Raw genomic sequence first — 14,105 nt, 5'->3', positions numbered from 1 at the left:
AAGCTTCTCCAAAACCAATTCTTCAGAAACAAAAATTGCCCTGTCATTTCCCTCATCAGCAAGAGGGAAAGGGTCAGAGTTTGAATTACCAGAAGGGTTTGGTAAATCTCTTGTTCCCAAAGAGGAACCTTTTCAGGGCAGCAGAGGTGGTCGTTATGGAAGATCGCTTTTTATGAGCATGACTATGGGAGCAGATCAGAGATAACTGTCAAATGATTATTGTTCCCCTTTCTTACAGTGTAGATTCCATTTCTTTTTCCCATCAAGCATGAAGCTGTGAGGATCCATGTGAGCAGACAAGGCATCTCATCAGACTGCACTAATAAATAGCAATGCATTGCACTTCTATAGTACTTTTCATGTTAAGGAAGCAATTAATGTGTAGGGATTTGAATCTTCATTAAGAACATTTTGTGTAACAAAAATGGAGAGAGAGTCAGGATGGGGAACTCAATTAAAAGCACATTAAAGAAATGGCTTATTGGTTGCTGGGGGAATACACATCAAACAAGGGGGTTATTGTGTGAAGCAGCAATAGAGTTATGAATCTATTGTCTGCTCATCTTAATGAATAACTTGAGCACTTAGTAACTGTACACCCAGATCCAGATCTGCCACTGTAACCCTCACTGCTGTGATTGTTTCTCATCACAAACACAGGATATTGCGTGTATTCCTGTAGTAGTTTGATATGTAATTTCATGAAAACAGTCAAAACAAGCCACACCTCTGCTGTCTGTAACCAGAAATTACTACAGTCTATGTTTGTGACAGGATTGGTGCAAAATAAGAGAGATCATGTGGTATTGTTTTATTCCTTACTGCAGCGTAGGGGTCAAAGAACTGAAGTGTGGAGAATCTACCCTACAAAACTGTTTTCTGAATTCAGTATGCTCATCCTTGCTCAGGCCAGGGCATATCCTTTTGGTTTTGCTTTGTGTTGTACTATAATCATGATATGTTAAAGGATTCCTTTCCATGAACAACAGGAGAGCTTGTTTGCCCTTCACTTTGCTCAAGGGGAGATGGGAAGATACTAAAGGACTGTCAGAACTCAAGTGATTTAGTCTGCAGCCTTACTTCGAATTGTTGTGTTACCAGAACAAATTAGAGTACTACCAAAGCTGTGTACTTTACCCCAACCTCAGAAGTGAAGCACCACTGAACATGGGCTGACAGGTTTTGTGTGTGGATGAGCGAGTGGAGAGACAAAGACCTGAATACAAAATTTAGAAACTCCCTCATTAGAGAAATTACATTACTGACCAGTTACAAATTACATTATTGCACTGTGTTTTGTGTGTAGTTGTCAGCAAATAAGGTGCTTAGCATACATAGAATGAAATGTATATTGCCTATGGATAATGCAAAATGCAGATTGCATCTATTAAAGAGGGAACTGAATAGATTTTGAGGGTATGACAGATATCCATTAAAACTCAGATACTGATCTAAGTATTGCAGTAGAATATTACTCAACACTTTAACATCAGTCCATGACATTAATAAATAGAAATATCTGGATATTTAAGTAAGGGAGCTAAATATTCCCAGAAATACCCAGCAAGGTGTTAGGAAATTCTGAGTCTTACATCTCCTTGGAAGCTGCAAGTGAGCTAGTTTTCTGATAATCTACTTAATGGGAAATAGCAAGACTACTGTAAATAGAGTCCTGGGGTTCTCAGAGGCTGCAAAGTCACTGAGGCTTCAGAGGTTTTCTATTAACATAGCATCCATGTTGACCAAAATAATTACTTACTTAGTACCATTATTTCCTGTAGCTTATTGGGAATCCACTAGCAGAATGATGAATCACTTGGCCACTGTTATTAGGCAAACCTTTTGTTTGTTAATTTGCTTGGCTCACTGCATTTGGCGTGGCACTTGGCGTTAGAGTCTGGTTCAAGAAAATACATGAGGAATCAGTTACAACAGGAAATTGCTGCTAAATGAATTTTGCAAATAGAAAATCTTTAATAGAAGTTTTCTGTTTTCTGTTTTTTAATGATATATTTATGTTTATCCCTTATTTTGCAGGAGGCAAAGGGAGATTTTTCAAGGTAGGTAACATTAGAAGTTTTTGTCATTGTGTGTTGTGAGAGTGAACCTAGAGAAATCACAGTGTGAGTGTTATAACTCAGTTATAGCTGTGTAGCAACAGGGATGGATTGCTAGGATAGACACCACGTTTCTTTACAAAACACTGCCTTTGACCAGGCCGGGCCCTCGCAAACAGCATTGTTTGTTATGTTGTTATTGACAAATCCCTTTATATGCCCATGAAGTTCAGGAAGTAGGCTCGTCTTTGGAAGGAAACTTCTCAGGAAATGGCTCTACAATCACTTTTATATCACAGACCGAGCCTGAGACAACATTAAAATTCCATCTCTAATCAATATTTCAGCTCACATTTGGACTGAGTTCTCAAAATCAGAATTTAAATGACTGGTTTTGTTGAACTCCTGCTATCCCTTGAGCCAAATCTTTAGAAGTGCTGTAAGAAATTCAAAGAGGTGACTCTATCTATCAGTAGTGACCAAAGGTTAGGTGGCTGTTTGATGCCTCATGTGAGAAAGATGAAAGTTCTTCATCTAAAGCCTAGGAGAACTGTCTGCTAAATAATTCACATATTCCGTATATTTTTTTTGCTGACTTGAACCTGAGTTCATCTGGGGAACCACAATATCCACAGAAGTTAATTTCAGAGAAGAAAACCAGGTGTGAATGGGCAGTGAGGTTGAATTGCTGGAGAAGCCTGAAGAGGTATCTTTTTTGTTAGCATTACGCGCACTAATGGTACTCCACACACACTTAGAAGATCGTGAAAAAACATGGCGACCGGATATACATCAGGTCCCATCTTGTGGTGAATTGAGACTTACAGCCCACTGAATTTCAGACAAAGCAGCAAAAGGGGATTACAAATATTGCCTGCTTATCATAGAATCTGAGATTGACGTAACATAACCCTTGCTAAAAGGAAGTTCAAGTTCTGCCTTATCTTTTCTCAAAACACAGGAGCGCAAACCCAATTTTGCTTCATCTTTCAGTTTCACTCAGTTCGAAATAACTCAGTTATCAGCAGTGTTTAGGGGACACTGGAGTACCCGTGGCTCTTCTGTTTTTCAGTCTGGTTTTCCATGCGCTGTCACGTGCTTAGTCTGGAAAGTCTGGACCAAACAGAATTTTCTCACTCAGATCTGTGCTGAACTACATCTTCCCTTGGCTTTGCTATGAGGACCAATATTTAAAGTTTCTCAGAATATCTTGGACATGATGAATCAACACATCTAAAAGCTACATGTTCAGACTACGAACCTTGGAACAGAGAGGAATCGGTTAGATGGCTCAGGGTAATAGGACTGAGAGCATTTTCAGCTCAAGTATTTCTTTCCAGACCTGAAGTGGAAATTGCAAGTGGAAAACATCCATCCTTGCTGTCCTTTGTAAAAGGAATAGTTGAGATTATCAGTGCATTTCTCTAGGCCTTTTAGAGTACAGAAAATGTCACAACACATGGTTTCTCCATTGTTCTGTAACAGTCATCACCATCACTATTAAAACAGTTAGCTTTTATTTCTTTTCACCTCCAACCTCCCAGAAGTTTTAAGTGGAAGAAGGAATCCTTATGGCTAAGTCAAGCAGAGAAGTGGTGTCATAATGGTAACTTGCTGACAGTGCTGGAGATCTTAACTTTTAAATGGACTTTGGAAGCAAAGCAGTCTGCTATATTAATGGAATTTAAAGGCTGTTCTTGAAGAAAGGTTGAAAAATCCTTCTCTGACACTTTATGTTCTAAGAGAAGACTTAACATCTCCAGGGGTATCTGTCCAGTGTCTCCCTCATAATGTGCACTGACAGGGGCTTATGTGCTGGGTGAGATCCAGGTGCTACTGAAGTCAACATGAGGTTGCTGCGGTCAAGACTTTGCCCACTGAGAGTTGTGGTTATTTGTATCAGTGGTGCAAAATCTGAGAGGCAAACCAAGCCTGGGGCCAACAAAAGGAACTGCAGATGAAGACATATGTACTGACTTCTGTTAGGGCTGAAGTTGGTTTTAGTGTCTGAAGTTTGTTGTTGAAATGTTGCTTGTAATACAACTGGCTGTTCTTTCGAACAGAGAAGCTCTGCAATTGTGAATATCTTGAGATTTAAAGATGGTATTTTGTTCATGGCAGCATATGTTGCATGAAAGCTGAACTCTTGAACTCTTGCTTTGTTTTCAAAGAATGCAGACTGAAGATTTCCACACCTGTGTTGTCTGCTGCCACCATCAGATTTACAGCCCGTGCGACTGCAAGTTTCTGTTTGGCCCTAATCCATAAGAGCACATAAGCACCGGCTCATTTGTAATGATGAGAGAATAGTTGTTCCCAGGAGAGTCTTCCTATGAGTTGCTGCTGATCACCACAGGTACTGGGATAGCCAAGGCCAAGTTGTCATAATTTGAACCATGGACTGGCACCTGCCCATAGTGACCTGAGTCACCAAATCCCACCGCACCCACATGGTGGATCACAGTGGGCTAGTTCAAGATTCCAGAATGCAGCTGCAAGTTTCATTAGAGCTCAGAAAACCAGAATTGGTCTTACAAATTCTAGCAGCCAGTTTTCTAGTTTTGTGAACTACCGCATCTACACTGACAGCAGCTGCCACTGATACTTTACAGGAGCTCATCTCACGCCTCGAAACTATAACTGTGCTCATAGTACTCTTATTTCCTATACCCAGAAGAGCTTTATATGCCATTTCAATGACATGCTGTACATTCTTTGGTAGGACATCATCCCGTGTGAGTCTCTCAGCACTGATTTTCACCACCTAGGATTACTGCCTAGTCTGGGCATCTTAATTACTGCCCAAGTGTTTGCTAAGCCTGGGGAACACGTAGTCTGTCTTGAGTTGGCTCTGTCTTGAGCTAAGATATCACAATAGCCCTAACAGATTCATTTGGTCTCTATAGTGAGCATTTCAGCTAAGTTTTTTTTTTGTTGTTTTTTTTTTCCTATTTCTCATATGTACTTCATTTAAAAGACAAATCTGTCAGGAAACCCTGAGCTCCTGAACTTTTCTTGGTGAATTCAGAAAAGCATTTCTCAGTGTTTGCTCTAAGTGGCCTGGTCAAATTCAGTGTTTCACAAGCAGATTTCTACAAAGGAAACATCTCTGGGTTGATACAGATTTAGGTAGAACATGAGCTGAGTGAGGTTTTAAAGTACAAAGTTATTCTTCTTAAAATGTTCCTAGTCCTCTGCATTAACAGATAAAGCTTTTCACCTTGTTTCAGACTACTCAAATGCTTCATCTGACAAAAGTCCAGAAAAGGTTTAGATTTAGCTTAGTACATACTACTGAATTTAGGGCAATTAGGTTTTCCTGTTCAGTTGATTCTCAGTTAAACAGGACGCTTCAGATTCGATCTGTTCTTTTTGTTATTGGTTACCAAAAAATTGGCACAGAATCACCTGCTTTGTAAAGCCACTGAATTGGTATACCGCAAACATGTAAAGGTTATTATCTCAAGCTAAAATTGTTTCTAGGTGGGAACAAAGTCACACTTGGTTGGCAGAGAGTAGGCAGTTTCAAGTTTTGTTTCTTTAGATGAATGTAAATCCTACAGGTGTGACCCTCTTTAGGCCCTCGAAGATGAAGGAAGTTGTGGTGCTCTGGTTTATTTGGGTGTGGGGCATAGCATATTGCTGTTGAGATTTTCCCCTCTAATTAATCCTACCAGATTTAAAATCCTATCTGATATTGACCAAAATAATTGGGTAACTCATAACAACTTTGGTTTTAAAAATTCTGAATCCAGTTTCTCAACTTTAAACAGTCAAGACTGCTAGAAATAACATATACTGATCATTTGTCCCTTAGACTAGGGGGGAAATACTAAATTAAAGAAAATCCTGAAATGTTGCAGTTAGTTCTTCAGGCAGACCCTCATTCTAGACTGCAGCTTAAACAGTATGAGATATTTCAAGTGAACTCCAAGTATCTCCCAGCAAAATAAGAAGTAACAAGAGAGGAAAGCAAACAGCCAGTCTGCTGTTAAGTAGAATTTCATAATAATGTCAACATCTGGGCGGATGGTAACCTAGCATAGTTTCAGGCTTACTTTTCTTTCCGTGTAACCAAGTGGCATTCAAGCAGTTGATTTATAAAGTGGTTACAAAACCCAATCTGCACTCTTCCATCTTGCAACCACATGGAGGAGATCCTACACACTGTATCTCAAATGATACTACTTATTCTGAGAATTTCAGACTCTGCATTTCCTTTTTCATTCAACTAAATTAATTGCCATGCTGAGAAGAGTTGAGAGCTTTCACCTGCAGTTTTGTTTTGTTACTGATCATTGTTATTACACATGCTGGAAAATGTATGGATTTCCTGAGACATAACAGCATATGTAACATTGCTCAAAATTATTGCAGCCAGTTTGCAAAATAACCACCTGTTTTTCACAAAATGTTTATGAATTGGCTAGGCAAGCCTTCACGTTCATGTGTAGAAAAAATTACAGAGATGCAGACATCAGTTTTTTTGGCCAAGGAACTCAGGTGCTCCTGTTTTCTAGGTCCATTCTCCAGCCAGTCAACTCTATTTCTGGATATCTAACTAGCAGCCAGGATTCTGTGCAGATGGCTTTTCCAGTTCATTTTTCATATTGTCATTTAGTCTCCTAAATAATATAATTTCCACCATAGAGGAGGATTGAAGTGGTCTGGAGGGCACTGAGCAAGTTTCTTTGGAGCCTTTTACCCTGTATATTAATAACTCTGAATTAAAAGCACCCTTCCGTATATAGCAACCCTGGAGGTACACGAGACACTTCAGACTGTAAGATAAATGCAGCACCAGTGACCGGATTAAACACTTCCTAAATACAGTAATAAAATAAACACACTGAGATATTCCACTAGAAAGATTTGGAAAAGCAGTGAGTAAGAAACCACTTGTGATCCTGCTGGAAACATTTCAAAAATTAAGGAGTTTGGTGTTTCAACGGAGGCAAGAGGAAAGTGACCTCATGGCCACCAGTTCAAATGCAATGTGAGTCATTCTTTTTTTCCGTCTGCTTGATTTGACATCCTTTTGGGAGTCTAAATTCAATTGCCTTGAGACTCTCGCCAGGAGACTCAGTGAATATATGGACTAGGGAATGAAATATCTTTTTGTTCCTGAAGTTATTACCTGAAGTATATTTGTCCCTTTGAAGTCGTGCGGCACTAGCTTTATGAAATTTTCTAGGTACTGAGCAGAAATACTGATGCCCTCCAACAACATTACTAAAAATGTCTTTTCCTCAGATTTTTGAAATACTTTTTTTTTATCATAGTGCAGGCTTTGTTCCTCACTGGCAGGAAAGAGGGAGCTGATTGGTATTAGCCCTCTCTTTCATGGGAGCTGTTACTGGCATAGGGTTTTTCCCAGGCTCTCAATGATAGTTAGTCACCGCTAATCTCATCTTACTTGACAGTTGTCTGAGTTCAGAAAGCCCCTGTTTGGAAATTACTCTCTATCTTCCCAGAAAAGTTTTGGAAGTTTCTCAACTTCCTTCTATGAGCAGCCAGCCTCAAAAAATCTTCACTTGAGGGTAGGAACTGCTGCTTGTGCTCCAGTTGTTCTGGGTTTTTTTTTTTTGTTTTTTGGTTTTTTTTTTTTTTTTTTTTTTTTTGGGGGGGTTTTTTTTTCTTTCATAATGTCAAAAAACTCATTAAGAGCTGAGTAGGCACATGCTGTGGAGGAGATGTCTCTGGGCAGATCCCGTAAACTCTATAAACAGCAGCAGCTTGTTTTCTGAGCTGTCAAACACAGCACAGTGGCCAGATCAGCCGATAAAACAGAGCGGAGCAGCTTCTTGTTCGGACTTGTGCAGATATTTACCTGCCATGGAAAGAAACATCTGAATAGTTTTCAATCATTTGTACTTACAGAGGAAGATCTGATGTTCAAATGACTGTGAAATTTAGGCAAGAGTGGGTCTCCAAACAGTTTGCCAAGCCATTTGACTTGGCATATCCGATGCTACTGAGTGGTTTACTATGTGCTTAGTATGGCAGTAGCTGCCTTAGTCATTTCTTGCAAGTGCTGTTCTATGCATATTCCTTCTGCAAAATTTGAACCTAATTGACACTTGGGCATCTCTGACATAGATTTATCTTGACTAGAAGTCATGGTCCTGTTTTAACTCTACTTAACTGATTGTCAGGGAACTGCCATGATAATAAATACCTGTAGATGTGCCAAAATGTCTGCTCCAAGGTTTATGTTAGTGGTGTATCCTGTGGCTCAACCTAGCAATTAACCTGCAAACTCCAGTTAAGACAAACCCGCTTAGGTCCCAGGCAGAGCCTGCTGCTGGGATGCACAAATTGACAATGCTGTGGGATTGTGAAGCGGTACCACATCCCTGTGATCCGCCCTATAGGCTGTCCCAGAGACCAGAACAAAGCTCAGGGTGACATCCCAGGGCTCTCTGGACCTCTAATGGTCAGGTGGTCCTGTCAGGATGGCTGGTCTACAGCTGGGGATGCCATGACTATCTGTCTGTCTGCTTAATGGCTCTGCTGCTCTACAGGGGAAGCCAGTGAGCTGGGAAATCTAGAGCTCTGGAAGAGGTATCTGACTGCAGCTCCAGGATAGCCACACTTTTTTGCAGGATAAAGGGCAGGGTGCAAGAACATAGGGGGAAAATGCTATTAAGAAGTAAGCCAATAAATATTAATATTTTGGCACTTCTCAGTGTCCTGTCTGACCCTCTTAACAGTGTATTTCTAAGATTTTAAAAGCAGTAGCAACACTGCTTTCCCTCCCAGGCCTTTGAAAGATTTCTTTTTGTGTGCTCGCAATTCCTTGTGCATTTGGACGCTGAAGGGAAGTTGTAGCTGGAGATTGCAGGGAGGAGAATGCTGGCAAAGTAGTTGGGCCTGGTCCTATTGAGTGTCTTGTATAGCAGGACACAAATTTAGACTGGAGTCTTATCAGTGAAGATGTGCAGGAGGCTAAGAGCAACCTATGATGCTAAGAGAGCATTTACTTTTTGCAGCAGGTTGTAGGCATTAAATAAAGATGTTTTGCTGCAGATGAAAGCTTTTTTTTTTCTTCCTTTTCCCCTTGTTCTGTTTATGAACGTGTTCTTGGGACATTGCTCAGTGCAATGTGGCGTGGTAACTTGTGTGTCCAGAGTCACTGGTAGGAAATGCTTCAGCATAACCATCTGAGAGAGCTTCTCTCCAATTTTGATAATAGAGGGAAAAGTTAACCATGCTGCCATAAAACAAATAAAGAGAGAAGAGAAAGGAAACCCCACTGCCGTTTGTTAAGGAGGAACAGATGTAGAGCTGTAGCAGCCTGCCAGCTAGGTCAGGTCATATCAAATACTGTGGTTGTTTTCTTGTAGCCTGATCCTCCTTTTGAATTCTCTTTCAGCAATGAAGTTGTAAGGAATGAATTAAAGAAGCTGCCAGCCCTTCCAACACCAGCACTGAAGGAGCATCCTTCCCTTGCTTACTGGTAACGTTTCATTCTGTTGAGTAGCTTTGTAGTGTTTCATCCAAGGCCTGGCTGTGGCAGTCAGTGATCTGAGGGTGAGACTGGGATGCAGGTATTCCTGTCTCCTAGCTCTGGATCTGACACCAACTGATTGCATGATGCAACACAAATAAAGCTGCCACCCTGCAAATCAGTTCCCCACATGCACTAATGTCTGGCAAGATGATTCACTGTAAACCTCCAAGTGTCCCAACAAAATCAAGAGACCAACCTAGTATGCCATTCCCTCTTCCAGCACTTTACATCTGTGGGAAGAAAGTTTTCCCAGTTTGAAATGTCAGTGTTTGCCACTGCTGTGCATTGTTTTTGAGTGATTTTGCTTCACCTTGCAAGTTGTCTCTGAATGGCACAGCTGAACTAACAGGGATATACTTCTTTAATGTGAACTAGGTGATGTTTGGAGGTAGAGACTTGCAACTTTAGCTTTTACTGCACTGAAAATGAAATACAGGGTAGAAGGATCACAATTAAATTTTGTATGCCCCACAGATAGCTTCTGTATCACCCTGCCTATCCCTCTTATCTGTGCAAATAGGAAAGAATTTGGGGAAATACTCTTAATTAATGGGGAGATACTTTCACTTGATTTTTCTGTTTGTTTCCCTTTCATGTTTGTCTTTAAAGCATTCGCCTACAAACCTCAGGGTGGGAGTGACCTTCTTTATCTGCTACTCTTAATTTCTTGATTATCTTGATAATCTGAGGATGGCAGGGGAGAAAAGTTCAATTATTTGTTTTTATGATCTCAAGTCTTCACTTTGCCAGAAAGTCCATTCACTTTCCATAGCCTGCCTACAATACCAGCACTAGTGGTACCTAGTGTCAAGCTATAGGCAAGCTACTCTGTGAGGTACTGATCACTTTCTAAGCACATCAGGAGGGAGTCAGAGTCCTAGGCTGAGATTAGGAACATTTACACAAACTAATGCTTCCCTCAATCACAAACACATTAAAAACCAGACCATTTCCATCCAGATATATGGCCTGGTCTGGCTGACTGTGTGGTAGCTCAAGTTAAAAGCCACCACAAGAGAAGTGGTGGGAACAACTAGCCATGGACAGGGAAGAAGGCAAATCTGACCCTTCAGTAGCTACAAGGACTGAGGTCTTAATAAAGCGGCCACGTAATCTTTGCTTCAGTTTTCTGTGACAGACTCTGAATATAGCGAAGCAGTGTCAACTCAGGCTGCCTGTCAGGCCCCATCTGCTCCCACTGTCAATGAGAGTTAGTCAATATTAGAGAATATTGACTATATTAGAGAATTCTGCTGGGAAATCCCAATGAGGTCTGGGATTTCTTCTGTTCTCTCTTGCCTTTGGGCTGTGTTGAGTCACCTGGAGCAAGTAGAGCTGAGTGAAAACCTGAGGATGCAAGTATTTATGGTTATACACAAGATACAGCACTTCTCACAGCTGCACTTAATTTTGTGGGAGTTCCCCTGTGACTGAGAACAGGTCACAGATTGGGAAGCTGGTTGTTTCCAATGGGATAATAAAACCAGTGGCTACAGTCATGTGAATCACTTGTGATTTCACTTCAGTGACCAGGTAGTTAGTTATTTTTTTAATAGTGGCTTTTTCAGAAACGCCTACTGAAATGCTGAATGATCTCAAGAAGAGGCCACTGGTGAATCAAAGACTCTAAAGTACAGCTTCAAAATTCCTTGATCTAAGAGGGCAAGATTTAAAAATGTACTTACTAACACGCTGCATCCCTTGTCTTCTGCATCTCGCACAGATTGCACACTGGATACAAATTTAATCCTGTCCCTTTCTATTTGCAGTCAGTTTTGTGCTCCAGTTCTTCAGTATTAACACAAAGCAATAGCAAGTGAATTTCTAGCTCCAGAAAGGAACACTGAAAATATCAGGGGTAGGGCAAGCAATTGTAGTTAGTTTAAAACAGACATACAAAACAATCCTAAACTATATTTGTAACTGCATCAAAGTAGTCTGAACTGAACTAAAGAGTGATAAAATGCAAATTCAAGTAGATACTATGATACTTTCAACAAGTGACTACCACAGATCTGCATGAAATAATACAGCATCTCTGACTCACATCATGAAAAAGCATCACCTATTGCTCCAATCTAGTGCAGTAAGACCAGCAGGATGGGTCCTGGATTCTTAGGTTCAGTGAGGTCTGAGTGAAGATGGTTTGTGGCCCCCAACCCCACCGTCACGGAGTCTCCTGGTTACACGCCCTTGCTGCAGGCCTTTCCACTCTAACCTCTTCTAGGAGAATTGTACACCTCACAACAAAGATGAAGGTTGTAATTTGTGTATCATGATGTTGCTGTTTACAGCTCTTTGTAGATTAAGAAGCATCAGCTGCACATCTTGTTCCCAAGCCTATCTTAGCATGACTGATTGAGGCAAGTAGGGTGTTGGTGGGTTTTTTTGGTTATAAATGAAAACTGAGTTTCTAGTCCTCCTACACAGTCCAGGAACTGAGGCCCTGAATTTTGATTTCTCTTGTCCATGCATGAAAAAAACTGATAGTATTTATTATTTTAGACTCAAAAATCATCACTGGAGACTGGAGAGAATGTGTTAGTTCACAGTGCTTTTCAGCCACTGTCACTGTGTTTTGTCTCAATCTAGATCCTCCCCAGCAAGCCAGCCCAGGACTAGGTTACCAAAAGAATGCAAGGAGCAAAGATAATTGCACAAAAGTAGGTCCCAGAATGGGATTTCTAATGATCTATGGGGAAGCCAGACTTCTCCCAGGTTCCAGCAGACTTTGCATGAAAGCTTGTTTTTAGCAACCTAAAGCATCAACATTGCCAGAAAATCTAAATCTGAAAATATCAACTGAAAACCACAATTAAGTTTATCTTAATACAAAACAGACCACAGGCTCTGATCCTCCTGTTGGTCCTGGTGGCATGAGAGATGCTCTACTGGCTTCAGTGGGACAGTATTTGACCATATGGATCACTGCAAATAGAGATAACATTAGCAAATTTGAGAACATCATGAAAACTGACAAGTTGGAAACAGAATACAGAAGAGCACAGAGAAAAGAAGCAAATACCTTTGGAAAACTGGATCTGGTAATAAGAAAATCTGGCCCTGAATTTGCTTGCAAATTGTCTGCCGTTCAGTTCTGTAGGCTGCTGTGACAGGAGGGATTTGTTGGTAATTCTTAAGATCTTTATGAGTTATTTGCTAAAGGACATCATCCAAGTATTAATTTTTGCAGCTCTGGGGGGAACGTTTTATGATCTGACAAACAGACAGTAGCGCTTCAGCTGCCCCCATGTCTCCACATTAACTATGAATGAGCTTCTGTGTTGCTGATATAGCAACAAGCCAGAGCTGGGCACGAGGAGACATCAGCTGGTGGTCCAGGCAGTGTCCTAGCACTCTCCCAGCTGTCAATTACAGCATGGCAGCTGCTTGGAGAAGAACAGCTGAAATGACAAGGGAGAAGGTCTGTAAGCTCTGCTGATTCTCCTTCTGACCCATGAATGATTTTGCTTGTTTTCCCTGGCACATACTGGGCTTAAACCTTCATCCCAGATCTAGAGGCAGAAAGTGACCTGTGTGCTGGATGATCCCCCTTGCAGGACCGTGTGAAAGAATAAGGAATCCAAACAACTATTTGAGAAGCCAGTGTCAGGTAGCTAGGGTGGGATTCATCTGGTCTACAACATTTCTTCAGTGCAGACAACTCCACCTGAACTAGGGGCTCTCGGCTCCCTTTACTGTCAGTGGAGAGAAGCAATTATAGTATCCCCCCAGGGAAGTCACCCAAACAGATTGGATGAACTGTGCTCTGGAATACCTCTTCCCACCATGTGACTAGCTCAGCATTATAGAAAGGTGAAAGGCAGTAAGTCCCACTGTAAAATATTCATGCCTTGATTGATCATTCAAGCTTTATTTTTTATCCAAAAGAAAGTAGAAACAAGGATGATACTTTTCTTACACTTAACATCTGTAGATCTCAAAATATTATACAACAGAAAGGAACGTATTCAATATTCTTAGAGGGCAATGGAGGCATAGAGAGCGTTGCCTGTATTTCTTTAGGAAAACTGAGGACTATCCCACATCTTTTAGTATGGTTTGAGAACATAAGTTTATTCAGCCGGCTGTTCAGGAAGGCTCCTTGGCATCCAGTCTATCCTTTTAAGGAAATGGGCCATCAATTGGCTTCCATACCCAAGGGATGTGGTCCAGGAATATATCTGTCATAATAATAATTCGTAGGAAAGCAGTGCACAGCCAGAACTACATTAGGCAACCAGCAGGCAGGTGCATTTATCTATTCCTTGAATAGCACCAGTATTAGAGCTTGATCTATACCATAAAATGTGCGACTAGAAACCAAAACTAAGAGTGTTTTTCACTGGAGAAACTCCACTGGTTTCTGAAACGTCATTCCTCATTTATTCCTGTGGGAGACAGAGGAATTGCATCCACATGCAATCGTGGGTTTAACTCTCTGTCCATATTTTTAATTAAGAATGATGGTTATTGGAGATCTTCCAGTACTGAACACTCTTGTAATTTTTAGTTATTACTCCAAAAGTAATCCT

The 14,105-nt window shown here is 40.8% G+C and overlaps 1 protein-coding gene across 6 annotated transcripts in view; it reads left to right on the top strand.

Annotated features, from left to right (window-relative positions):
• Window positions 1-14,105, top strand: part of FRMD4A (FERM domain containing 4A) — a 207,750-nt gene that overhangs the window by 135,400 nt on the left and 58,245 nt on the right. For all 6 annotated transcript variants that reach the window (XM_021384406.1, XM_021384405.1, XM_021384404.1 and 3 more), the window contains 2 exons: window positions 2,038-2,060; window positions 9,433-9,516. In XM_021384406.1, the coding sequence (XP_021240081.1) occupies window positions 2,038-2,060; window positions 9,433-9,516 (107 nt within the window). The remainder of the gene's footprint in view (window positions 1-2,037; window positions 2,061-9,432; window positions 9,517-14,105) is intronic.

The sequence above is a fragment of the Numida meleagris genome, chromosome 1 (assembly GCF_002078875.1).
Source record: "Numida meleagris isolate 19003 breed g44 Domestic line chromosome 1, NumMel1.0, whole genome shotgun sequence".
NCBI lineage: Eukaryota > Metazoa > Chordata > Aves > Galliformes > Numididae > Numida > Numida meleagris.
Note: the sequence above shows the minus strand (reverse complement) of the source record. Positions and strands in the feature narration are given on the sequence as shown.